The sequence below is a fragment of the Colossoma macropomum genome, unplaced genomic scaffold (genome assembly GCF_904425465.1).
Source record: "Colossoma macropomum unplaced genomic scaffold, Colossoma_macropomum, whole genome shotgun sequence".
NCBI classification, from domain to species: Eukaryota; Metazoa; Chordata; class Actinopteri; order Characiformes; family Serrasalmidae; genus Colossoma; species Colossoma macropomum.
The window spans coordinates 1,296,114-1,323,840 of NW_023495386.1; the positions used below are offsets into that span (position 1 = coordinate 1,296,114).

General features: G+C 38.4%; 1 protein-coding gene across 1 annotated transcript in view; it reads left to right on the forward strand.

The window, feature by feature from the left end:
* The window catches only part of kcnq3 (potassium voltage-gated channel, KQT-like subfamily, member 3), a 52,987-nt gene extending 27,208 nt beyond the window's left edge, over positions 1 to 25,779 (forward strand). The window contains exons 2-15 of the mRNA XM_036562430.1: positions 260 to 350; positions 2,957 to 3,083; positions 5,433 to 5,605; positions 6,092 to 6,268; positions 6,587 to 6,697; positions 7,814 to 7,909; positions 8,190 to 8,284; positions 10,601 to 10,627; positions 15,931 to 16,160; positions 18,593 to 18,698; positions 21,206 to 21,337; positions 21,467 to 21,562; positions 23,613 to 23,697; positions 25,179 to 25,779. Coding sequence (XP_036418323.1) covers positions 260 to 350; positions 2,957 to 3,083; positions 5,433 to 5,605; positions 6,092 to 6,268; positions 6,587 to 6,697; positions 7,814 to 7,909; positions 8,190 to 8,284; positions 10,601 to 10,627; positions 15,931 to 16,160; positions 18,593 to 18,698; positions 21,206 to 21,337; positions 21,467 to 21,562; positions 23,613 to 23,697; positions 25,179 to 25,757 — 2,125 coding nt within the window. The 3' untranslated portion in view covers positions 25,758 to 25,779. The remainder of the gene's footprint in view (positions 1 to 259; positions 351 to 2,956; positions 3,084 to 5,432; positions 5,606 to 6,091; positions 6,269 to 6,586; positions 6,698 to 7,813; positions 7,910 to 8,189; positions 8,285 to 10,600; positions 10,628 to 15,930; positions 16,161 to 18,592; positions 18,699 to 21,205; positions 21,338 to 21,466; positions 21,563 to 23,612; positions 23,698 to 25,178) is intronic.
* Positions 25,780 to 27,727: the final 1,948 nt, after the last annotated feature.

Here is a 27,727-nt window from a genome sequence, read left to right on the forward strand (position 1 = left end):
TCACTATTTATAGGTAATTGCACATTGCAAAGTGCAGTTTTCATACAATCATTATATATAGCAATTTTTTTCTCCATAGGAATGAATGAGGGGCAAATATTTGTGCTACCAGCTTTTTACATAATGATATAAGTCCATTAGCAACACTCTGTTAACCAGGTGGGATATCATAGCAACCACAAGCAACCACTTAGCCACCAGCTGGGATACTAAAATCATTAACAGTTCACTGAGTGTCTCTCTATTTCTCTCTCTCTAGGTTTCTGATAGTTCTGGGCTGTCTGATTCTGGCTATTCTGACCACATTTAAAGAGTACGAGGCTGACTCAGGTCACTGGCTGGTGGTTCTGGTGAGTGTTTATTTCTCAAAAACAAATGATAACTGTATGTGTGTGCTTGTATTTGTGAGTGTAAACATATTATGAAGAATGGACCGATAGAAGTGATCCAAAATTGTCATTTAATTTAATATACTTCAGAGACCACCCATTCATTTATTTAATTTCCAGTCAAAACGTCCCTAAAGTACAAGTTATACATTTTCATATATGTTACACAGCATTGGGGAAAAAGCAGGAAATATATATCTATAGTAAAATTACAAAAATTACATCCAACATTAAGTATAATATCAAATCTGTATTTAATTTATCCACAAATAACTTTTATGCATCTATTACCACTTTAACTCTTCCCTCTTTCCAATGTTAAAATCAACCAGCTGTGTCCTCCCAACAAAAGCTGTTCCCAAAGCTCTCACTGACTTTATGTTCCCCTTCAAACAGACACTAACATCCACCCAAACTCACCTCAGCTGCCTTGTACATTTCTTTCTCATGTACATCTAAAATGGCTAATACTATTTTACTTTTAAAAACTATAGAGATAATGGGACTCCTAAAACTGTGCAAGACCTGGTAGAACACTAAAACTGTCCCCATCAGATAAACAGTACTTAAAGCTTTCATCATTGAGAAAAAGGAGAAAATCCATCACATCTGAAAAAATCCACAGCTGTTTCTGTCCATTCTTCCACTGTGAGAAGACAACTCAACACTATGAGTCTGAAAGGATGTGTAGCTGTCAAGAAGCTGTTACTGAGAAAAGAAAGTAGGCAGAAAATAAGGACAAGATTTAACATATTTAGCTACAGTTGTATGCAAAAGTTTGGGCACCCCTGACAAAATACATATTTTGTTGAGTTTTTAAGTGAAATGAAATAAACACAACCTCACAATTTTTTCTGCAATGCTGTTGTCATTTTCTATTTGATTAACTAAAAAAATAGGACACAAATAAAATAATAATTGCAGCATGTGCAAAGGTTTTTGGGCACCCTACTAAGTAAGTACTTTCGCCTGTGGCAGATATCACAGCTTGCAAATGCTTTTTGTGGCCAGAAGTATTTTTATTCTAGTGGAGTCTTCCTATTCTTCTTTCAGAAATTTTTACCCACTCTGCCTTACAGAACGCTTCTAGTGCTGCAATATTCTTGGGCTGTCTTGTGTGCACCCCATGTTTAATATCTACTCATAAATGTTCAGTAATCACACTTGCTTCCAGAATTTTATAATGTTTTGTGGCATTTATTCTTCCATCTACCCATGCAGTGTCTCCTGTGCCACTGGCTACCACACCAATGCATAAAGCAAAAGCAAAATAGATTCAATTGTTACACTCCCCTGTTTAACAGTTGGCAAGATGTTCTTTTTATCAAATGTTCCTTCTTTTTTTTATTTTTGTGATTGCAGCCAAAGAGGTCCATCTACAGCTCTTGTTTCCATGCTTTTGGCTTATCTAGATCTTGTTTTGCATACTCTGCATGTTGACTTTTGTGATGAGGTTTGTGATTTCCTGCTGACTACTTTTCCATGCAAATCATGTTTGTGCAAGCAGCACTGCAGAGTAGAACGATACACCACCACTCCTGTGACAGCAAAACTATTGCAGGTCTTTGCTGTCATATGGGGGTTTTGCTTTGTCTTGCTGGCCAGGATACAAGGAGTTCTGTTTGAGGTCTTGGTATTCCACTTTTTGCCTTGACTTCCACAGTTGCACAGTTCCCCTTAACTGCAATTTGGACAGTGGAAATTGCAAGCTATATATATATATATATATATATATATATATATATATATATATATATAACACAAAGACTATAGGGTCAGAAAATCTATTGCACTCTGGAATTGTCTTCAGCTGACAATTCCTAATGACAATTCTTAACCTGCCCAAACAGTTCTAACAAGTCAATTAATGCCTAACAATTTAATTAAGTTCACAGTCTAGAAGGTGTCTAAACTTTTTACACATGCCACAATGACTATTTTACTTTTTAATTAGTTATTTTATATTTTTAAATATAAAGTAACTGTGGATTAACATCTGCAAAACAATGATATTTTTATAACAGTTTTCTGCCAAGGTTGTGTTTACTTTTACGTTTCGCTTCAAAAACCAACAAAATTTGTAATTTTTCATGCAAACATAAATGTGTAGTTAACATAAGGCCTCACCCTACGTGATTTGATGAGGCTTACATCTGTTGGTGTTAGTGGTTATAGTTCTTTGGCATAGTAATATTTAGCTAAACACTGTGGTGCAAGCAAAATAAAAAAAAGGCTTCGTAATACTAAAGATGTTATACTAAAAGCTAAGGAAATACTAGCACATCAGAAAGTATCAAATATAGTTCCTTATACGTTTGGCTATGTGTATATGTATGTACTGCATGTGTTCAGCAACAATGAGAGCACTCGGAGCTAGGCTGGATATGTGCTGGAATTAAACAGAACGATGAGTCACTGCTAAGTGGTGATTCAGCAGTGGAAGTTTGTTAGCTTTAAATGAGTCCTCTTGTGTATGCTGAGGAACAGACATAAACAGAGATAAATACAGAGGAATGTGTAAGCTGATATTATTAACCGTATTTTTCTCTCTGCCTCTCATCCTGTAGGAAACATTCACTATCTTTATTTTCGGAGCGGAGTTTGTGCTAAGGGTCTGGGCAGCAGGATGCTGTTGTAGATACAAGGGCTGGAGAGGGCGGCTCAAATTCGCCCGCAAACCACTGTGTATACTGGGCAAGTGTCTGTCTCGCATAAACACACATACACACACTTCATGTATTAGTATACTTTAGAGCTGTCACTATTGATTATATGGATAATTCAGTAATCTACTTTTTTCTTGATGCTTAATCAAGTAAGCCATTTATATAAAGGCCAAACAATAAAAATGGGCTTAATGGGAAATTCAAAATGACCTTGAGATGAAAACAAAGGCATTCAGAGTAGTTTGATGTGAAATGCTTTGTAGAGAAATCTGCAGACATCTGGCTTCTATCACCACCATTGTGAACAATTCTGACTTTCTAAGTTTATTGAGAATTCTTGAGATATTTCTCCTTAAATCACTCTGAATGTCTTTGATTGAGTTGTGTATCGATCACACACAGTTTCTTAGTTAAGAAAGGCCAGTAGGAAAATTTAAAACCTGCAGTATCATCATGCAAATTGCCAACTCATCTTTGCTGACTTATTAAGAAGGTCATTTTTAATCGGTGATGTTTTAGTCAGTTTGTTTATTGAGTTTAATAGATTGATCCTGATAGAGCTGGTATTCACATGGTGTTGTACTGACTCCAATAATACTGTAGCAAAATAAGCTAATAACATATTCAATATACTGTTTTCTGGAAGAAAACGCATTGAGCTGAATTCTTCAGTGGTAAAGTCAGCATTAGCCATGCAAAATGTGCAGCACGGTAAATAAGACATATTTATAAAGTCACATGGTGATGACTAGTGCACCTCTGTTTTTTAATGCTGCGGTATTTTCACCGGTGTGAGAGTCAAGAGCCAGTTAAAATCCACATAAATGAGGTCAGACATATTAAACATCTGCATTAAGTGAAGCTCCGGTCAAATGTTGTTCATACTAGAAATTTTTTAATTTCTTTTAACGTGTGGTCATTTTTTTTAACTCAATAAAAATTGCTGAAATTCTAATTATTATGGCAAGCCATTTTAGCTTTTATTTCCTAATATTCTTGATGTCAGGAATTCAGTTTACACATGTGACAATTAAAATTACACTACTAATTATTACATTTGACTAGTTTTCACTGGTTAGAAATGAATTTCCAATACTAAAAATGTCATTGCCACATGTATAAATTGAATTCTTTTTGTCAAATCAATTACAAATGGAAAAGTAGGATTAAAAGTTAAAGCTGCTTGCAATAAAATCCATTTGAACATGCAATTAGAAACTCAACATGTCAAATTGCTCTTCACTTATTTGGACTGTAAACTAAACTAAACTAAACTTACTACTATGATACAATGGCTCAGGCGCTGTTGTGAGATTATGTCTTGTTATGAATTGCTACTGCCTTATGTAAATCAAATAAAAGTGCAGCCACGCCTCACATTGTGCAAACGTTACTACCTCGTTATTTGATCTTAAACTTCACAGTAAATATGGTGGTGCATTTTATGAATCTGGCTCAATGCCTCTAAGGTACATGTCTAAAAAACTTTTAGGGAGTAGCATTAAACAAAAATGTTTTTTTTTTGTTGTTATATGTATTTTTTTACTATACCTACAGACTGGTATATAGTAACAGCTGCCAGTTCTGTGACAAAAAATATCCTACAGTCTACATACAGACTTAATATTTAAACACATTTCGTTAAATGTGTACTGTAACTCTTTGAAATGTATTACATGTTGTAGTTTTTTGACGTAACATCTTTTATTAGCCATCATTCCAGCCCTTTTTACAAAGTTTAGTTTGAACACTGTGACGCAGGCAAAACGAGGTAGTGAAGCTTGATAAATGTGATGCTAACAGCTAACATGAAAGACAAGGTAGACAATGCAAAGGCTCTGGCATTTTATATGTCATCATATGTATTGCAATTTTTCAGACCCATATTGCAATTGCAATTTAAATGTGATTATTTTACATAAATTAAGCTCAAGGCCTTTTTTTTAATCTCCAAGAAGACTAGCATTAATTTTTTTCAGACTTGAATCTTAAATGTTGAATGTAGTGTGCCAGACTGGCAGTTCACAAGTTCTGCACTATTAGGTATTTCCCAAATTAAAGCTTGTTAAGACCAGGTTAAGTAATGTAGAATAGAAATAAAATTAAAAGGTTGGTAGCCTAGTGGTAGGAGAGGTTGCACATTCAAATTCCTGGACTGACTTCACCAGGTGGTGCTGCTTTGCTGGCGATGCTGTGCTGCTCCTAGACTCAATAAAGCACATATAATAAAAAACTTCACATTGTGATTTTGATATAAAAATGATTAATCATTCAGGCCTAATTAAGCAAGATCACAATTTAGTGCCTGTGTATAACAAAACACACACACATGCACTCTGTCTTCTTGTTGAATAAAGTGTACATTATGTTTGTGCAGATATCTTTGTGCTGATAGCGTCAGTGCCGGTAGTGGCATTGGGCAATCAAGGAAATGTGTTGGCCACGTCTCTCCGGAGTCTGCGCTTTCTGCAGATCCTGCGCATGCTGCGTATGGACCGCCGAGGAGGCACCTGGAAACTGCTGGGGTCCGCAATATGTGCCCACAGCAAGGTATACACACACATATACCAAATAACTTCTTCAGAGGTCCTTGATTGGCTGGATCAGATGCTTTACTGATGGGTGTAACATATTAGATGAAGGCTGGAACTAAACTCTGCAGGACAGTAGATCTCGAGGAGGTGGATTTGTGATCACTGAGCTATAGTCTTTAACTTTACATATACAAGGACCAACAAGGTAGGTGTGTCTAATAGAGCAGACAGTAAGTGGACACAGTAATACTGTTGTGTAATATAAACTTGTGCCAGCGCAACACACATTAACATGGCACCACCATGTTAGTGTCACTGTGGTGAGGAGCTCTCTTTTTTGATTTTTCTTTCTTTTAGGCACACACTCAAGTACACAAAAGCTACTGTATCTACACCAAAAACACATTCATATTGCATACTTACTTACAAGACACTGTATGTGGGTGTACAGCATGAAAACTACTGGTTGTGTGTCAATGTGATTTTGTTTTTGTTTATGTAGGAGCTGATCACTGCCTGGTACATAGGTTTTCTCTCTCTGATCTTGGCCTCGTTCCTGGTTTATCTTGTGGAGAAGGATGTTGTAATGACAGACGGGTCAGTCGAGGAAGACCTCACCCCCACTCCCACACCTGCGCAGGACTTTGACACCTATGCAGATGCACTGTGGTGGGGGCTGGTGAGAGAAAACACAAACTTTATAAACACATATGCTTACTAGGACAGTAACACACTCGAAAACACTCAACATTACCACACATTACAAACATTAACACAAATATGCACACATGAACACTTCCGCTGACTAATGCATTCATACATGACGAATCTGGGATTCAAGTAAATTCTTACCAACATATTAACTGGATGTTTTAGAGTTCCTGCAAGAGAAATGTGGCTTTTAAAGCCAATGTATCCAGCTGGTGGTATATAAAAGAAAGATAGAGACAGGAGGGTTATGCTCATATGATTCAATACTGTGCAATCCCTGTGTTAGATAACTTTGACAACCATTGGATATGGTGATAAGACACCAAAGACATGGGCAGGACGTCTGCTTGCTGGAACCTTTGCTTTGATCGGTGTTTCATTCTTCGCTCTACCGGCTGTGAGTACTCCTATTCTTCCTTCTTCCTTTCTACCTAGTGTCAAGCTACTTTCACTCTCCCACACTAGGTTTAGCTTAAACACAGACCTTTGATTGATCAAAAGCCTACCACCTCATGTGTCAAGCATGGTGGAGGTAGTGCTATTTACTGTTGATGTGACTGCTGACAAAAAGCAGCAGATGAATAGTAAGAATAGTGTATTGAGCTATATTATCTACTTAGCTTCAACCAAATGCTTCAAAACTCATCAGACAGCATTTCACAGTGTAGATCGACAATGACCCAAAGCATACTGTGAAAGCAACCCAAGACCTTTTTAGGTAAAACAAAAAACAAGGTAAAACACTTCAAATACAAGCAGGAACTGAAGAAAGCTGCAGTAAAGGCCTAGCAGAACATCACCAGGGAAGAAAGCCAGCGTCTAGTGATGTCAATGGATTCTGGACTTCAGGCAGTCATTAACTGCAAAGGATTTGCAATCAAGTATTAAAAATGACAATTTAATTCATGATTGTTAATTTGTCTAATTACTTTTGAGGCCCTAAAAATAGAGGGCTATGTAATTCCTACACCATTCACCCAATTTGGATGTAAATGCCTTCAAACTAAAGCTGAAAGTCTGCACTTTGAGCACATATTCATTACTCAATTTATGGACCTGAGTTTATGTGTATCTACTCCTGAGAGTTGAAATGTTAGTATGTTATGTTACGTTATGTTATTTTGATGTTAAATATTCTTTCAGCATGTTTTCATGGCTTGTGCCTCCATCTAGTCGCTATGACTGCTGGCACAACACATGCATTTAAGATTGTAACACAAATGTATGTCTAGTTTTGAAAAGATTCAATTAGAGAAGTGCATTTAAAAACTGCACATTTAGGCTGGTGCACCAGTTTTGTACATAACACATGGGCAGAACGTGTCCGATACGCATCTGAAACTGCCGAAAAAGGCTTGTGCCGTCTTTGATTGGTTGTGTCTATAAGATATTTTAGGTTTAGCTCTGTGTTTGTTTGTGTCTGTCGGGCATGTTGAGTGCAGGCCTCTCTGTGTTTGACTGATAGCTGATCCTGATTTCGGATGGCTCTGTGTTTGATTGGTTGTGTCTGTAGGGGATCCTGGGTTCTGGTTTGGCTCTTAAAGTTCAGGAACAGCACAGGCAGAAACACTTTGAGAAACGCAGACACCCTGCAGCCGGACTCATACAGGTAAACTCTCAACCAATCATTCTCTACACTGTTATTATCTCAGCCAATCATACACCTCACAATCTATTGGCCAGTCACATCACATCACATCTCACCACAGACCCTGTGAACCTGTCATCCACCATACAGGGATCAGTAAGAAATAGCCACCGAAACCTATACTAATATCCTTAGATTAAATAACAATCATAAGACAAGGAGTTATAACTCTTCTCAGAAGAGGTTCAGATTTATGGAGCTTATCTGTACATGCACTGTTGACACTGCTGTTTTGTACCAGGCGGCATGGCGATATTATGCCACAAATCCTATGAGAGAAGACCTTATTGCAACATGGAGATTCTACGAAACAGTGATATCTCTGCCATGCTTCAGGTGTGTTATCTCTACACCCCACACACGTTACAAACATACATGCATTTTTCCAATTTTCCCTTAGTTTCTTGCTCATTTGCAATTAGTGCTGGTTGATATGTTATCTATACTGGTATTCGGTGATACTAACACAGTAATATTGTTTTTTAGTTTTTAGCTATATTTTAAGAGATGTATTTGATAGATAATTAACACTATATTCTTATAATTTGTGATATCCATACAATATTTTATCTATATAATGTATTATATTCATATACTGTCCATAAAATAGCCAAGTTTTTTTTTTTAATTCTCTTTTGTACACTGAACAATACAATATGTTAGCTGCGTAATTTTAAAATGTTAAATACGTGTAATATGTTAAATAGATGTTTTTTATGCTTTTTTTCTGATGCTGAATGGTGCATAAGGTTACCTAATGGCTATTTTGACTGGAAATTAGATAAATGAAGGGTGGACAGTGTAAAATAAATAAAAATCAATGAATAGCATGTTTTACCTTTCTGGAAATGTGCTTTCTGTGTATATTTGTAACACTCATGTAACAAATGAGCGATTTACAATATTGTGTCATTTTTATAGAAGCACAACAGAACAAAAAACAGTCCAGTCAGAACAAGCTATACCAGATTTATAAGTATCAGAACTCAGCAGACATGAGTTTCAATGCTAACCTCAATATCATCTGATACCGTGGGAAATATTATAATATTAAATTTGATCAATATCACCCAGCACTGTTTTTAATCATGTATCGCAGTTCTGTTTGTGTTTCACTTTATATTTTGAAAGTATGTATGTAAAGAATCATTCCTTTCATTTTTGTTAATTTTCATTAGTCGTTGTTGTGATTTACGCCAAATTCACTTATTTGTGTTATAGTTCATTTTGCATGCGAAGTTCCATCTGCAGATCTGCCAGGAGTTTAGAATGAGGTACTGTGTGTGTGTGCATGTGTGTGTACGTTTAGCATGATGTACTTTGTCCGTATATTAATACATGTGCTATGCGCTTGGCCAGATTAACCATACAACTGTATTTTTTGAATATGGGTTAAAAAAAGTAAGTCTGAGCCTTTAATGTGCTAAACCTTCTGGCCAGTTATAGGTAAGGGTGAGGTACAAACTCCAAAGTGCTGTGTAATTATTTTGGGTAAAATGATAGTAACCAGACCATATCTTAATTACACTGGAATGACAGGTTCTAGATTTTACGCTGATGAAGGACATAGTAAAATATCTCATTATTGGATAATTATTTGGAGTAACAAGGTGGTAAGTACAGACAAACTCACATTAAATTTTACTGTAATGTCAGTAATGTCACGTTAAAATTGGAAGGTAAATGAGAATAATTACTAAGTAGCATGCAGTTATATGGGTTAATAAGGTGGTTCAAAGACACTTGATGGCACAAGAGTCTTATTTATATAGCATGTGTATGGTATGTTCTTGTCTATTACCTAGAAATGAAACCAAATCTGGGCTGTTAAAGAAAGCAGTGATTCTCACTATGGTTTTACTGGCCCCTCACCATTTATATAGAGAGTTTTCTGATTTACTCTCTTGCTTTATTGCATATTTTCTAAGCTGCTTATCCTCTTGGGTCATGGGGGGTGCTGGAGCCTATCCCAGCACTCATTGGGTGGAAGGCAAGGAACACCCTGGACAGGCCACCAGTCCATCACCCATCAGACACACAGACATACAGATTCACACCTAGAGCCAGTGTAAAATCTCCAATTCGCCTGACAGCATGTCTTTGGACTGTGGAAGGAAACCAGAGCACCTGGGGGAAACCCACGCAGACACAGGGAGAACATGCAAACTCCACATAGACAAGAACCCTGGTTGCCCGGCCAGGGAGTTGAACCCAGACGACAGCATTACCCACTGCACCACCGTTCAACCCCCAATTGCTGCTGATTATGGATTTATTTACTATGTTCTTTATCAGCTTATTTGCTAGATTTTCAGTGTGATTTAGTTGTGGTACTTCCCCATTTTGCACAATATTTTGGATATTGTGCCAGTGAACAGTTAACAGCTAGCAGGGTAGTTTCATGAATGCAATGCAACTCACTATATTCGCAATAATTACCTAGTACTATGAAGTGTTTACCTGGTTAATACCTAGAATGTAAGGGACTGTAAAAGAAAGTGTTGTCATTACTTTTTATACAGCACTTTTTATACAGTACTTTTTATACTTAACTGGCCCTGGCGATGCGAGTGAATGTTTGTGTATGTGTATATGTTGAATTGTGAATGTAACCTATTTGCTTTATAATTCTGAGCATTCTTTCACCTGTAGGAAGGAAAATCTGGAAGCAATTGCTAGGTAAGCTTCTCTCTCTCTCTCTCTCTCTTTCTCTTTAGAGCTGAAATTAAGCATGAGATTAATGGCTCTGTGTAATGTGTTTCTTTAAATAACTCCCAATAACTGCTGCCATTATTCTACCACTGCAGGCGTAATAAGCAGCACTGATGTGAGTGTGTGTGGTTGTGTGTGTGGGTGTGTGTGTGTAATGAGCAGAGTCATTCTGACATGCAGACAGTGGTTCTGTATGAGAAATTACCGAAACCATTAGGAAAGAGACAGAGTTATGGACCACTGAAAAACGATGGTGTCAGTGGAGAGAGTCAGAGAGTCAGAGAGGGTGAGCGAGGGTGTGTGTGTGTGTGTGTATGTGTGTGTGTGTTGGTAATGGATCGCTGTGAGATGTCAGTGATAGTATAAGGAGTATGAAAGATGATATGAGGGGGCTAGCATCACTAACAGGGTCCAGCGAGAAATGACTATGAAGGAGATTTCATTCTGCAGACGTCCTTGACATGAACACTGACCCCACACTCCATATATTAAGAGCAGTAGATTGAGTGGCCAAGCGGAGAGAGAGAGAGAGAGAGAGAGAGAGAGAGAGAGAGAGAGAGAGAGATAGAGAGAGGTGGTAGAGAGGGAAAGACAGATATAGAGGCAAATAGTGAGAAAGAGTGCAATTGGGTGAGAAACAGTGAAAGAAAGGGAAAGAATCAAATAGAAAAGAGAGGGGGAGAGAAAGAAGTAGAGGGAGAGATAGAAATATAGAGGGAAAAAGGGGAAAAATACAGAGAACGTGAGAGAAAAGAGAGAGGGAGAGAGACAGACAGATGGAGAGATGAGAAAGAAGAGACGGGAGAAAGAGAAATGGGATGAGAGAGACAGAGAAAAGAGGTTGCAAAAGGGAGAGACAGAAAATAGGAGTGAAAGAGAAATGAGAGAGGAGGAGAGAGAAAAAGAGAGAAGAGGTAGGGGAAGAGGGAGGTAGTTGGAGGAAGAAAAAGGAGAAAAAAGAGAAAGAGAGAAGAGACACAATAGAAGAGGGAGAGAAAAGAGAAAAAAGGGGGAGAGACAGAAGAGGAGAAAGAGAAAAGAGGTAGAGAAAGGGAGGGAGGGAGAGAGAAGAGACAGTAGAATAGTGAGGGGAAGAAAAGGGGAGAGATGAGGAGGAAAAGAGAAATGGGGACAAAGGGAAGAGAGAAAAAGACGTAGAGAGAGATAAATAAGGAGAGAGAGAAAGGATGTATAGAGAGACAGAAGAAGATAGAAAGAGAGGAGAAGAGAAACCAAAAGGGACAAATACAGAGGATGATACAGAGAATAGGGAGGGAGGTAAAGATACAGAGAGGGTGGTAGAAGGAGTAAAAGACAGACAGAGAGTAAAGAGAGAGAGAGAGACAAAGAGACTGAGAGACAGAGAGAGGGAGAGAGAGAAGCAGAGAGAGAAAGAGTAGTAGAGAGAGAGTGTGTTGAGTTCTGCATGGCTGAATTGCCTCACCCTGTAATCCATGTTCACTCAAAGATCAAGTTACTGTTCTCTTTTGCTCACAGACACACACACACACACACACACATGCAGTCTGGGAAGTCTGAGAACTTGTAGTTTGACATTATCACTACCCACGAACAGAGAAACTAGAACACACACACACACATAAACATTTGTTTTTGTCAGAATGTGCAGTCACATGTATTACTTTTATGAGTTATATATATACTGTATATAGTGTTATAAATGTCCAACCCTGTTTCCAAAAAAGTTGAGACGCTGTGCAAAATGTAAATAAAAACTGAACACGATGATGTGCAAATCATTTAAACTGTGTATTCACTTTCAAATAGTACAAAGACAACATATCAAATGTTGAAAATGAGAAATTGTACACAGTTCAAAGGCTAGCATCTGTGATGGTATGAGGGTGCATTAGTGCACATGGCATGGGTGACTTGCACATCTGTGAAGGCACCATTAATGCTGAATGGTACATACATGTTTTGGAGCAACATATGCTGCCATCCAGACAATGTCTTTTTCAGGGAAGGCCTTGCTTATTTCAGCAAGACAATATCAAACCACATTACAACAGCAAGGCTCTGTAATTAAAGAGTCCAGGTGTTAAAGTGGCCTGCCTGCAGCACATTCTGAAACATAAAATACGAAAAAGGAGACTGAACTGCTGAGCAGCTGAAATCCTATATCAAGCACAAATGGGAAAATATTTCAGTTTTAAAACTACAGCAATTGGTCTGCTCAGATTCCAAATGCTTACAGAGTGTTGTTAAAAGAAGAGGTGATGCAACACAGTGGTAAACATGCCCCTGTCCCAACTTGAAATGTGTTGCTGGCATCAAATTCAAAATGGGCATATATTTTTCAAAAAACAAAATTTCACATTTGATATGTTGTCTTTGTACTATTTTCAATTCAATATACAGTCTAAATGACTTGTATTTTTATACATTGGCCATTAAGTAACACGTATCACAATTAAATATGTCAAATGTTTCAGTAAGTGTGTCCAACTTTTTTCCTTTCTTATTGCTTTCATTCTTTTTTGGGGAGACTTGCTTCCAATTTTTCAAAGAAATCTGCAGGGATGTTTTTTCACACCTCCAAAGTTCAGTCTTAGAAGTTGGTTTATTTTCTGCTTCTCAGGTAAAGGTCTGGATTCTGGGGTGGCCAGGCCATTGCTCTGAGAACACAAGCAGATTCTTTATTTGATTAGACAAATTTCTTCTATGTTCTTTTCTCCGTACCGGCTTTTTGACAGCTACACATCCTTTCAGACTCATAGTGTTGAGTGTCTTCTCACAGTGGAAGGATGGACAGAAACACCTGTAGATGTGTTCAGATGTGAAGCAAGCTTTACATACTGTTTATCTCAATGAATAACCTGTACTTAATGGACATTAAATAAAAGAATGGTGGTCTCAGACCTTTGCACAGTACTCTAGCTTTTGTAAAAGGCACTTTAAAAAGTCAGGAGCATTTTTCTGGTGCTGATATTGTAGGTTAGTCCTGTATTACTCTGGACTGCAAAGTCCTCATTTTTGTCCTGTCTTTCATTCATTCATTCATTCATTTGTGTGAATGAGTTACAGTCAGGTGATGTTCTTTTCCTGTCTGTTCTCTCTTTTCTTTCAGTGCCAGTTCACTCACTGTATGGCCTATAAGCTCCCCACACACACCCCTACCCACACACTCACAAACAGGGGCATCAAAGTCCACCATTTGTCTATAGACGATCCAAGTACCGTGAGAAGTGGTTGTGTGTGTGTGTGTGTGTGTATTTGTGTGTGTGTGTGTGTGTGTGTGTGTGTGTATGTTTGTGTGTGTGTGGGAAAGTGTTGTCTGTAACTGCATGGTAATCAGTTGTAATTCTGTCTGTTCTGTCTGAGCGGATTGTCTCCGTCTCCTTAAAGCTTCTCTCACCAGCGCAATCTCCTGCTTTTCACTGCACTCAGGAGAGAGCCTCAGTCCACTGTGTGTGTGAGAGTGTGTGTCTGCGCGTGTGTGTGTGTCTCTGAGGGTCCATCCTAAGGGATTGGCCACTACAGAATGCCCTGTGTTGTTTTAGGGTATTGTTTACGAGAAGAGGGTCTGGTTTCGCTTGTAGGCAGAGTGTGTGTGTGTGTGTGTGTGTGTGTGTGTGTGTATGTGTGTGTGTGAAGGAATAAAGTTGACTTTTTAAAAGGTCTATGAAACAGTCATGGTGAACTGCACTTGCTAATCTCTAATCCTGGACTTCAGAAACAGAAGTACTGCATTTTTGTCAGTGTTTTAGGAGGACAAAAAACAACACTCAGTGCTTTTTTAGTACTGGGGAAGAATAATTAGGCTCAGTATTAGGCGCACTCCCCTAATTTACAGTGAGGAGAAACAAGTATTCAGATGCTTTTGTTTTTATTATTTAATATGCTTTCTATGCATATATCCACTTCAAATTTATAATGTCTTTTGACTTTGTACAGGTAAAAATAAACAAAAAACTGTGCCTTCATAAGCATAAATGGATATATGTTTAAAAAATGAAGTTGTTAGGTAAAAAAGGTATTCAAACACCACACATTAATAGCATTAAAAAAGTCAAAAATACTTTTTCACAACACTGTTGTTGGCAATGTCAGTGGGTAATTAGCCGTTTTCAGCTTTCCTCTTAAATAGTTTTCAGTCCCCCAGTGTTACTAGGTTTCAGCATTTTAAAATTTCAATGGGATCTGAGTCAGAAGATGCCTGCATCTTCACCAGTCTTGATTTATTTTGGCTGTATGTTTGGGGTCATTATCTTGTTGAAAAATCAATTTTCTTACCTTTTCTTGTTGATGAGATCAAATAATATGTCCCATATCATGATGCTCCCACCTGTATACTTCACTGTGGGTGTGGTGTTGTGGGTATGGTTTCCTTAGGAAAACCCATTTTTTTCCAAACATCACGAGCTGAATTATTGCGACAGGGTTCTATTTTAGTTTCATCTGGTCAGGCCGTTGTTCTGAAAAGGTTCTGGTTTATTTAAATGCTTGTGTGCAAATGTTGCTTTTTAGTAGAGGAGTTTTGCGTGGGGTGTAGGAATGGAGATGCTTGCGGTACAGTGCTTACTGTTCTCTAAATAACTGTTGTTCCTGCTGCTTTCAGGTCGTCCTGCTACTCTTCACAAGTGACTGCTGGCTTCTCTCTTGCTTTCCTCATCATTAAAAAGTAAATTTGAGGATAACAGGAGAGTTAATTATCGTTCACCTTTTGTGTGCTGTCAGCTGCTACTTGAGTTAACTAGGCAGTTAAATGCGAGGGCAGTGGTTGTTAATTGTGTTACATTTTGTTTCTCTATGATTATGGAAGCTACTGTAAGCTAGTTAGCAAGTTGCCAGTCATCATCCTCACTATAACGTTATACTCTGGGACATAATGCTTCTAGCTGGAACAGTCTTGGCAATTATATGTCACCTAGTTAAAACTGTTTGCCTTGTTTGAAGACATTGTAATAATCAGATTATGTTAGTTTAAGATATAGTAGTCCTTTGGATTAGTTACATATTACATTTTTTGACAGTAATCTGTACTGAAACACATTTTTAAAGTAACCCTACCAGCCCTGCTAATCTGACCCAAGAGCTCTGACTTTTGAATGTATATTTCAGACTTAACAGAGTGACTCACAGCAGCGAAGGCTGCCATGTCTGCATATTATTTTCTCTACTGACTGTGTAATGCTTCTTCATTTTTAACATTTTAACGTCTCCTTCCCTTTGGAGTGGTGGCATGCTCCTTGTGCTCTGCGGTAGAGAGTTTAACATTGCTGTGTGTTTCTCTGTATGTGTCTCAGTCAGAAGCTGACTCTGCTGGACCGCGTGCGTCTGCCCACTCCACGCCCATCCTCGGTGAGAGGGCGCTTCATGATGCCTGCAGGGAACCCTGGGAGTGGAGCAGGGAACTGTGGGCCGGCAGAGGTCGACAGTCCGTCTAAAGAGGCAAAACCTGCCGGCTTCACCAACAGAGAGAGATTCAGGACTGCGTTCAGAATGAAGGCCTACGCTCTGAGACAGAGTTCAGAAGGTATGAACACACACACATGACTGCACCAGGCTTTACCATTGACTTGTACGTTACTTTAGCTAATACTGCCGTGCCTACAAATAAATCTAATGTTATCCTCAAATATAGTTGATAAACTAAGCTGTGTTTAGCATCTGAAGTTTGCATCTTTAGTTTTACTTGAAAGACAGTAACAGGACACACAATCTCAAGCAAAAGTTTGGGGCTCCCTAGTCAAATGACATGCTTTGTTGATTTTCTATATAAAAATAAGTACACATCCTCTACACTTCTGCACATTTAATACACAACTACTGCTTGTTTACTAAATGTTCTATAACATATTGGGAAAAAATTTAACATAAAATGTGTGTGAAACATATGGCACATTTTATATTTTATGCTTCTTTTTTCCAGTATGTTAAGCTTGGCAAATAAATAGAAATTCTGCACTGAAGTTTGCAAAAAAAATGACATATTTAAGTTTGTTCATAGTAGAAGAGCATTTACTTTGACCAGGGGTGTCCAACCTTTTGCATACGACTGTAACTGATGTTAGTGGCGAACTGTGACTATTAGAGTTAGGCCTTCAATTCAAGCCATGCATGTCTAAACATGAGAAAAAAGCCCATCTCCACAATAATGCTAATTGATAATAACCATTTGACGCTTCTAAAAGTCAGTAAAGAGCCCTGGCATAGAGCTACCACTGTTTTCCAGTTCAAACAACACATTGATTTGGCTGCTGCTCATACTGACCACCAGTGGTGTATCTAAAACTTTGAGAAGGCCTTTTTTAGCACAAAATTGGTCCCAGCTATTGTAAATCAAAACATGATTGGTTGATTCCTTTGTCACTTTGTTATTATACTGATGGTGATGTTAGGATTTCTCTTCAGCATTTGGAGTCTGAACCAATGGTAGAGTTCTACCTAGATACCATGGAGAAAAACAATTCTCTTAAATCCTGATTGGCCAATCCCCCCAGCCCCACCACCCAGCAGTTCAAGAAATTAACCCTTTTGTTTTCATCCAGACCTTAATAATGTAGCAAGAGTAGTACTGTAATACTTGCAGAATTTACATACTAGCATGAGTTTATTGCACTGTAATGAGAGGTCAGCTCAACTCAAAATGCTGCAGTAACTGATTGCATGGCTTTTCTTGAGTTGACTCAACTTGATAACACCAGAGTTTACACAACTCAAACTTCTTAGTTGAATCAAAAGTTCTCTTAATTTTTTAGTTCTGCGTCTCTGTTGGTTAAATAAAGTGAACTGTTTTTTTTTACCCCTCAACATCCCCACTAGCCAGGACTTTTTTCATCACACAGTCCTGCTAGACAGCTTTCCTCCTGTGTATGTACTTATGGATGGCTATTGCTGGGGCTCAAACTCACAACCTTATGTTGGAGTGATGGCTTAGTCCACTACACCACTCAGGGACACATGAAGCATGTCAGATTTTGTGTCTACAAATGTTTAATACACTGGAGAAAATATTTGTTGTTTTAACTTTAAGGCATGATGTAGTCTCATGTGGTGCAGTTGTCTAATGATTCATCCCAAGATTGGGAGTTTGAATCCCAGGAATACCACAGCTGTCCATATCCAGAAGCCCAAGAGGAAAATATGCCGGATGGTACTCTGTGATAGAAGGAGTGCCAGCTAGTGGGGAGGTTGAGTAAAAATATACAAATTCAGTTTTGTTTATCTACCTGAGATACAGACCTAAAAACAGTAGCTGGGAGAATTTTTGACTCAACTATAAGTTCAAGTTGTGTGAACTCAAGAAAAGCCATGTAATCAGTTACTATATCATTTTAAGTTGAGCTGACCTCTCATTTTTTACAGTGTGAATAAAAATTAACTAAAAATTAGACATGTATTTATGAGTTCCCAGAAATCATTAGGCCTTCTCTGAAGGTCTACAAAGGCCTGGGGTTTCCCTTTTGGTTGATGTAGCTAAAGAGTAATGGAAGCTTATACACCACCATTTAGCATCATAAAACCACAGGCCTAAATGATCACACACTTTTAGTGGTGTCAAAGTTAACATTAACTCGAGTCTGGTGTTTGAAATCTGAATAAAACTATATAAGACAAACTGGTGAGACATTCTCTCATGTCTGACTCACCCTAAGATCTGTATTGTTAGAGTGTTTTGAATTTCTGTTATATAGTCAAATTTCATTTACATTTACATTTACAGCATTTAGCAGACGCTCTTATCCAGAGTGACTTACAAAAAAAAATCATATTTCTGTTCTTTTCTAAACACATACAAAAGTCAAAATTATTGTCCCTGGCAATCATCAGTACAATATAGATGCATAGATGCATCTGCAGTATTTCTTTAATGTAAACATACATTCAAAAAATTTAATGTTTATTTGTTATTGCTGATTGCACAATGTCTGTTATTGACAGTAATCTTGTGGTTGTTCCTCTTAGATGCAGGTGGTCTGACAGACCCCACACCTGAGGAAAAGGGCTTCCCCCCTGACATCCTGATGGAGGAAATGATTCCTACTCTCAAACTAGTCATCAGAGCAGTACGGTAAATCTCAAACATACATGTGCAACTTCAAAACATACTTAAAAAGGCACAGGAAAAGGTGAACAAACACATGTTTGCTGGTGAATGCTCCCAGTGCTGCTCTTCACTCTTAGATGAACTAGGATCAGTAGCGGCCTTTGTCATCACACAAATGCTTGGTGGCCACAGGTAGTTAGCTCTGTAAACAGTTTTGTTTCATATTTCTTCAAAGATACCATAGCTAGCCAGCAAACCTTTTTACTTTACTTCCACATATGCAAACCTCTGATTCAAAATCAAAACTGAATTATTTTCTGTCCTTCTCTCTCTCTCTCTCTCTCTCTCTATATATATATATATATATATATATATATATATATATATATATATATATATATATATAATCTTTCTCTCTCTCTCTCTCTCTCTCTCTCTCTTGTTCATTGTAAAATTTATATAAACTTAGCATTACAGCAGTCATTTGCGAATGTTTTTGTGTGAACAAGTGATTTTGGCCTTGAGGATTTACTTATCCATTGGACTAGTCCTCAAAAAAGCTTAATGTCAAGCCTGCAAAAGCTAATATTGCCAACAGTGAATAGCCACCTGACAATGATAAAGATGCCAAATCTAACCAAAAAGGAAGAGATGCTACAGAAGATCCACTTTTGGTTTCCTAAAGAACCTTTCAGTGAATGGTTCTCTAAAGAGCTTTTTTTGTAAATGAGGTATATAAGTATGAAGAATCTCCACATAATGTTAAGTTTCTATACCAATGACAATTTCTTCCTAGAAGCATACGTCCAACCACTGCAGAATCTTCATCCAGAGTCTGCAAAAAGTGAAAAATCAGACAAAGACATTTGGTGTCCAAATTTTGCTTCTTTAGTTTAAAACTGCACTAGAAGCAATAGTCACACAATGTTTTTTACATAAATACAGACAACAAGTGGTGTGCCCAATCTGACTCTCCCTCACGTTCATGCATGTCATGCATGGGCTCTAGATTGCATTTGTGCTTTCTGTTTTTTCTAATTTTAAACGTGTATCTTCAGTTAAAGAAATGGAAGATTAACAGACTACACTGTCTGTATGACCTTAATGAAGCTTAATGAGACTTCTAGTGTTTGCTAACAACATTAGCCTCTTGAAACAAAAACGTGTCTTGGCTGGTTGACTATATCTGAGGTGAATGAAAAATAGTCATTCTGAACCATTACTTTATGAGTGTAGCGTACCCTTTTAAACTTAGATGAAATGGGATTTTTGCCAGTGTTCTGTAAAGCTTATGCAACCATATAACAGCTGCTACAAAGGAACCTCTTTGTGAGTGGAGCACAGATGGGTCAATTGGTCCCCAGAAATGACAGGCCCAGCCCTGTCTGACATTATGTCTTATTTGGAGCTGAGTGCCCTTTTTTTCACACGGTCAAGCCCCGCAGAGGTAATGCAGGTGACCAGCTGTGCGTCCTCTGCTGTGATAAAGAACACTCTGTCTCATGATTTAACTCCATGAATATAGCACCTCCTCCATCCACTATTATACATCATTGTACTGACAAGCCATTTAGGACACACATCATTCAGCTCACACATCATCCACACACTCACAATGTCCTCACCATCTCTCATATGCAGCCGCATTCACATTTACACAACGTCCTCACTTTTCTCTCTCTCTCACACACTACTGCCCCCAACTACACCCACACATTCACACATCCCCATTACTCCTCACCTCTCTCTCCCCCATCACACTCTCTCTCTCTTTCTCACACACACACACACACACACACACACACACACACACCACTCACACTAATAATCCCCTAAGTTCTCACATACTCCCACTGATTAATGACAGGAAAGTGCAGTCTGCCTAAAATATCCCTTATAAAGCCCCTCATCCATCGAGTGAAATGGGTTTCTATTAAAGGGGCAAGGTCATTAACCTTTAACTACTAGCTGAGAGCAATAGCACTCAGCAGATTAACAGTCACACGCATACATTCAGATCATGTTTAAGGTCATACAAACGTGATGTTTTAAAACAGATTTGCTTGCATTTCTTTCAAAAACTAAAAAAAAAAACTTAAAAATAACTTAATAAAAGCTGCACTATGTAAGATTTAGAGGTTTGGAGACCGCTCTGGTGGAAATGTGTAATTACACACAACATTTTCTAATGTGGGTTGAAGACAGAAGACCCCTATAAATGAAATGGCTATATTTGCATAGTAGACACCATGACCCCTGGTTCCTATCACCACCATTTTAAAGATATCTAACTACAATGTACCTTTTCAGTCGAAAACACTGTGAATGACTTTGGTGGAATTTGCCTCTAAATACATAACTTAGTAAAAGGAACAAGTTACTATCCACCCCTGCGCTTAAGATGTTTTGAGTCAGCTGCAGCAAGTTCAGCCAAATTCTCTACATTTAACTTGACCTACAAAATAGTGGTCCGCTTTCACTTCTTTGTCTTTTCTGTTGTTGTCTGAGGTTGATTTGTGTGTGTGTTTTAGGATTATGATGTTCCTGCTGAATAAAAAGCATTTTAAGGAGACTCTGAGGCCATATGATGTGAAGGATGTGATAGAGCAGTACTCTGCAGGACACCTGGACATGCTCTGCAGAATCAAATACCTCCAGACACGGTAAAACACACACAAACACACAGGTATTACCTCATTTTTATGGGGTCTTCCATCCATCTGTATCTTACTGAACAGTGTGTTAGATATTTAAAAGAAATAAATCTGTGCTTTATGTTTCTGTCTCTCCAGAATAGATTTGATTCTTGCTCCTGGACCACCGCTTACTCCAAAACACAAGAAGACCCAGAAAACACCTTTCCCCTATCCATCTCAGCAGTCCCCCAAGTGAGAATCTCTTACTAACCGACATACACTGACTGAAAAGAAACCTTAACAGCCAAGTTTACTAACCTCTAAATAACCAACATAGACTTACTGTAAAGAAACCTCAAGCGATTACTACTTGTGCCTGCTCCTGAACATTCTAAGCTATATAAGACTGGATAACTAACTCAAATCTAATTTGAACAGATATTCCATAATCCTAAACAGTATATGCTCAAAATCTACTGCTTCAAGATATAGGATCATTACATGTAATAAATGTATCCAATATTAAAAAATATAACTTTTTTAGCTTTTTATCAGTTCCTGTTGTACCTAAAGCCAGTCTGTTTTGATAGCAAAAAATCACATTGGCTGTAAAAATATATAAAAACATATTTTTGTGAAATTTACAAAAAAATGGGGGGAAAATATGACCATGTTTGTAAGGAAGCCTATTCTGGCCAGGTAGAGGAGAAAAAAATCACCTTGTTTTTTTCCTACTTCCCTTTTTCTGCAGCATTCCACAAATTACAAATAATTACTGATTTCCTTTAAACTAATAATACTCATTCCAAAATAATTACTTTCTTGAATTTTAGTAAGTCATTATTTCAACATGGGGGTGGCACGGTGGCGCAGTGGGTAGCGCTGTTGCTTCACAGCAAGAAGATCCTGGGTTCGATTCCCGGCCGGGTGACCAGGGTTGTTTCTGTGTGGAGTTTGTATGTTCTCCCCGTGTCTGCGTGGGTTTCCTCCCACAGTTCAAAAACATGCAGCCAGGCTGATTGGACGTGCGAAATTGCCCCTAGGTGTGAATGTGTCTGTCTGTCTGCCCTGCGACGGACTGGCGACCTGTCCAGGGTGTATCCTGCCTTCTGCCCAATGACAGCTGGGATAGGCTCCAGCACCCCACTGTGACCCAGAAGGATAAGAGGTTTAGATGGATTATTTCAACATAAGAAATAATTATGTTAAGATACCTAGATGAAATTGTGACACATTATTTCTCCTCCACCTGGTGAGAATAGCCACACATAAAACATGAACTTATAAAATCAACAACCCTAGAACAAAGTGACAACGAAAAACAACAAAGGAAAAACTTGTTAACATGTTCACCTCCGAAAATATACAAATAGCTGCAATAAATGACTTGTTTGGACCTGGTATACATGTTCTTTGTATAGATATTTATATCAGGTTGTCAGTTTAATCCTTAGGGTCCACATACAAATCCAGGATTTTGATCTATTCCAGTTTATAACACACAGCAACCAGCACTATTTGTGAACACTGAAGTATAACGCACATTTGGCAGTAACACTTTACTGTATGATATGTTCATTAGGCTACATGACACCTACCTAAGCTTGTCATGACAACTGACATAACCCTACATAAATGTTTATAAATGCCTATTCCAATAGGTGTCATTTGCTATGAAGAATACATTTGCTAGTATTGGTAAAAGTTAGCTGAAGTAGCCTTAATGACTAATGAAGTGTTACTTAAAAGACCAGTTACTCGTTTATTTGTACGTGCAGCACGTTTAAGAAAATTTCACCAAATTCAGAAATCCCCCCAACATATGGGGTGTTCACGGTCCATAGGCTCTGCTAGAGCACTGAATTAATCACGAACGTCTAAATCTTGCCAAATCATTACCATAGTTAACCCATTACCATAATCCTACAATAATTACATGCTCAATAAACCTAAAATAATTCTACTCATAATACAAAACTAATCATAAGTGCGGATCTTAATAAGTCTTGATGTGAGTCTAAATTAAGTAAAAGCGTCATCCTAAAACAGCTTTAGATTGTGATTGTAATCCTGAAATGGCTGTCACGCTACATTAACCCTGATGCTCCTCCTGCTCTCTCAGGCTTACTGCCTTTCAGAGGGTTTTAAGTCTCTCTCTTTCTTTCTCTCTCTCTCTCTCTCCTTCCCTTTCTACCTTCCCTCTGCCTCTCCGCCTCTCTTTCTCTCCCTCCATCCTCCCCACCCCCTTTTTCTCTCTCTCTCTTTCTCTCTCTCCCTCTCTCTCTCTCTCTCTCTCTCTCAGACATGAGGCTTATCTGGCTAAAACAGGCCTGCCGGATGCCGAGGACCAAAGCATGATGAGTAGATTTGTGCGTGTGGAGAGACAGGTACTAACACCTTCAGTCTCCCACTCCTTTTAGCCTTTTACGCTCAGCCCTTCTTACATAAATGCAGTTTTTACGGAGCTGTTTTATTTTTGTGAAGAGGTGATTCATGATGATCTTTTTCTGGTTTCTGTCGGAATGTTAACCCCTTAAACCCCAAGGGGCCATGGCAAGGGTATGGCTCCATGCTTCAGTTCCTTACACATAACAACATAACTTTTATATTAGTATAAAAAATTACATAACAAATATATTTAAAAATAATATTTATTAAAATAATTCATAGTAGTCACATATAATTAGGCAGGGATTAATTTGTAAATGATAAGGTCCTGGAACCAGAGGTGGTCTTTGCACTTGATAAAGGTAGGCAGGCACCCAGGGTCCCTGTTCCTGTATATTTTGATTATAATAAGCTAATCCTATGCATATTAAAAATAGCAGTTATTTGTGATTGTAGGGATTATTTTGAGTCATTTCAATGCAGCACCTCCCTCTGGTCATGGTTATAAAGGACTTTTCCATGTTGTCACATAATAACACTGTGTAAAGACAGACTGGTATGAAGAGGGCAGTAAGCAATAATCTACATTTTGGAGAGGAGGTTCTTCATTGTGATGTTTTTGGGTGTGGAGATGGAAAATCTATGAATGTTATCCAAGAGCTTGAGAAAAACACATAAAGATGGAAAAAAGAAAGTTTGTCGTTACACTCCCAAAATTAGTTGTTTTTTTCGTTTAGGCATAACAATGTAGCCTGTAGTTATGTAGCGTGTAGCTATTTTCATATGCAGAACTCCCTCTCAAATATATCTAATGACTGGGTTGTTTCTGTGTGCTCGGCAGTTTAGGGGGACTGACAACAGTTACTTTTAAACTCTAATATGGAGGCGTCAGAATGTACTGCGCTCAGTTCTTTTAAATAAGGCATCACCTTGTCACCTCATTACCTCCTCTGTCTGTGTGGATGTTTCTGAGACGGTGGGGCAGCTATGGCAACATAAATAACATCGTGGCATTTTAGCTTTTATTTTTTGGCGTAATTCAAACTTTGAATTTGTGTGAAATATTGAATTACTGAGTTCTGACAGCTGCAAGTCAAAGCCCACTGCATTTGTAACACACCACCAAGTAAATCTCTGCCTCTGCTTTTTAGTGCACTCTATATTTTGTGCAATACACATGCTCAAAATGTTCTTCTTGAGGTATGTGACATGAAATTTTATGGTGTATTATTGCCCTCTACTTGCATGCTAATGTGAGTGTTTTAAGTCGTTTTTGTGTTCTCATGTGGTTGGGGAGATTTTTTTAAATACTGTTAGTGTGGATGAAAATGTTTTTAAAAATCCATATAAGTGTGGACAAGGCCTAAAAATCAGTACTGTTCTGTTACACTAATACTGGTATACTGATATAAATGATATAGCATCCAGCACTAGCTCTTACTGTTCCTGTTTTCTTTGTGTTATCTTGCTTTTGTCAAAGGTGACGGACATGGAGAAGAAGCTTGACTTCCTGGTGGATATGCACATGCAGCATGATCTCACAGGCCCCACTCATGTTACCATGGAGCGCCATGACCCTTCAGTCACCGTCAGCGTCGCCGGAGACCGAGTGTACTGCAGCTACGCTCCACCCCTACACTATACACCCTTCTACACACTCTCACACACAATGTCCAATACACATTCTCACTTGAACCCGGCAAGGCCCACCGTCTTGCCGATCAGTCCACTGCCCAGCCATTCCCCTTCTGACCACCTGGACCTATCAGAACACGTTTGCGTGGGTCAGGGGGCAGGCACTCCGCTGTCGTTGCTGTCCGTCACCCATGAGGAGCTGGAACGGTCACCCAGCGGCTTCAGCATCTCCGCCGAGAGAGAAGAGGTCATGGGCAAAGGTTCGGGAGTCACAGCAGGGTCAAGTTGGGGACGTGATCGCCGCTATCTGGCCGAGGGAGAGACAGATACGGACACTGACCCTTTCACTCCGAGTGGACCCGTTCCACTGTCTTCTACTGGAGACGGATTTGCCACTGAGGGAGCGTGGACCACCCCACCTTGAAAAACGCACGCATACGCGCACAAATACACACATACACACACAAAGATAACAAACAAACACTTTTTAAAAAAACTACAGACTCTGTACAGCACTCACAAACACACGCATATGCTCACATATACAGACATAATATTCTTCAGAAAATATATAAATATATATCAACATCATGCTTTACCGCTGCAAAGCAAGGAGCACTGCATGGAATGCATGCGTTTTATCTTTTTCGTCTTTAGTGGTAGACACTGCACAGGGGCAGACCAAGAAGTTGTATGTTGGCGGGGGGGGGGGCAAAATGAAATGCTATGCCATTTTTGTACACTTATTTTTATATTTACGACCATCTAGCTTTTTTCATATGCATGGACTGCATGACGTTCACCTATAAAGCAGCTAATGGTAACAACGTCTCTTCTGCTTTGCACTTCACTCTTTAATGAATAAAAAAGACTGCACAAAGGGTTCTTTGAGCAATGCCATAGAAGAACCACTTTTGGAGATTTGTGAGTAAGAAGAACCTTTTTGAAGGTTTAAAGAAACTTCGTACTGTGTAAAAGTTTCAATTCTCTTAGAACTGTTCCATTATGTGAAGATTTTTTTAAATTTTGAAAAGGCTCTTCACACTCGCACATCTCATTTACAAAAACGGTTCTTGAAAAGACCATCCACTGAAAGTAGGGCGGGCAAAAGCAAAACATCATGATACTTCCAGAAATTTTCATAATACATGATGTGGATGACAATATTTAGGTTTTCTAAGGTTTGATCAATTGGAATAGACAATAAAATCCCCAGTGGTGCCCAACACTATGAATACAGTGATTTCAGTTCAACCTTTTACATACTGCACTGCTCTAAATCCAGTTATTCAGGCCTAATCAGGGCTATACATAAATTTTTGAACATGTATCACTGGTGCTATGAAAGTTGCAAGTGTAGTAGCACAAATGAACATTTTTAAGCAATGACATAAAAAATGACATAAAATTAAATGGAACAATATCATTTTAAGTGTGAATAAAATTTCATAATTTTCTCCTGATTAATTCTCATTCCCAACAAAGGCACTACTAGTACTTAAGTCGCATTTTTTCTGCATCTGCGTGAGAGGAAACCCACAGCAGCAGGTATGCATGGTTATGCATGTTAGATTTAGAGTCACAAATCTTAAAACATGAAGTGAAATAGTTCTAAAAGTAAGGCTCAATATTATTTAAATATATATGATTTGTAATTTTGTCAGCTTATTCTTGAGAAACAGGCTAAAGATAGTATATAGTTTAAAGATAGCAAAGGCAGTAGGAACAGCAGGGGGTGCCTTAGCTTCCAATTTCACAGACTTCTTTCTTTGGGAAGACTTACTTTCTTCAGCAAGCAAATGGTAAAAGCTTAAATTGCTAGCTTTATATATGACAACACAGCTCTAAACTGAACAACTTCTGGGCATTTTGTGCTTATCCTTGTTAACACGTGGTTGTGCTCTTTACTATTTCATTTGCTCAATAGACTACAATTGCCATAAAGTTCAGAACTTAATCTGCATCACAGCTCACTCAACTGTGCAGAGCAGATGGTTTGGGCAGTTGGGATATGCTGTTCAATATTACACATGCCACGCCGTCAGAACAGCTCAATAATTGACTACAACTTCCATAAGCATTTGGAGCGACAATATTGTGTGCAGTCTTTGTAATCAAACATGCAGTGTTCTTTAAGTACTAAAAATATCGACAATATACTCAGAAAAACATATCGTGATGTGACATAATTTATCGGCACATTGTCCACCCCTAACTCAGATGTTCTTTAGAAAACCAAAGGTGGTTCTTCTATGGCATCACGCAAAAAACACTTAATGGCACCTTTATTTTTAAGATTGTTATTATGTCTTCTGGATCTTTTTTTTTTGCACTTAGTTTGTGTTCCGGGTAATTTTTTCATTGCGGTAGAGAGCTTTCTTTGTGGTAACCGAA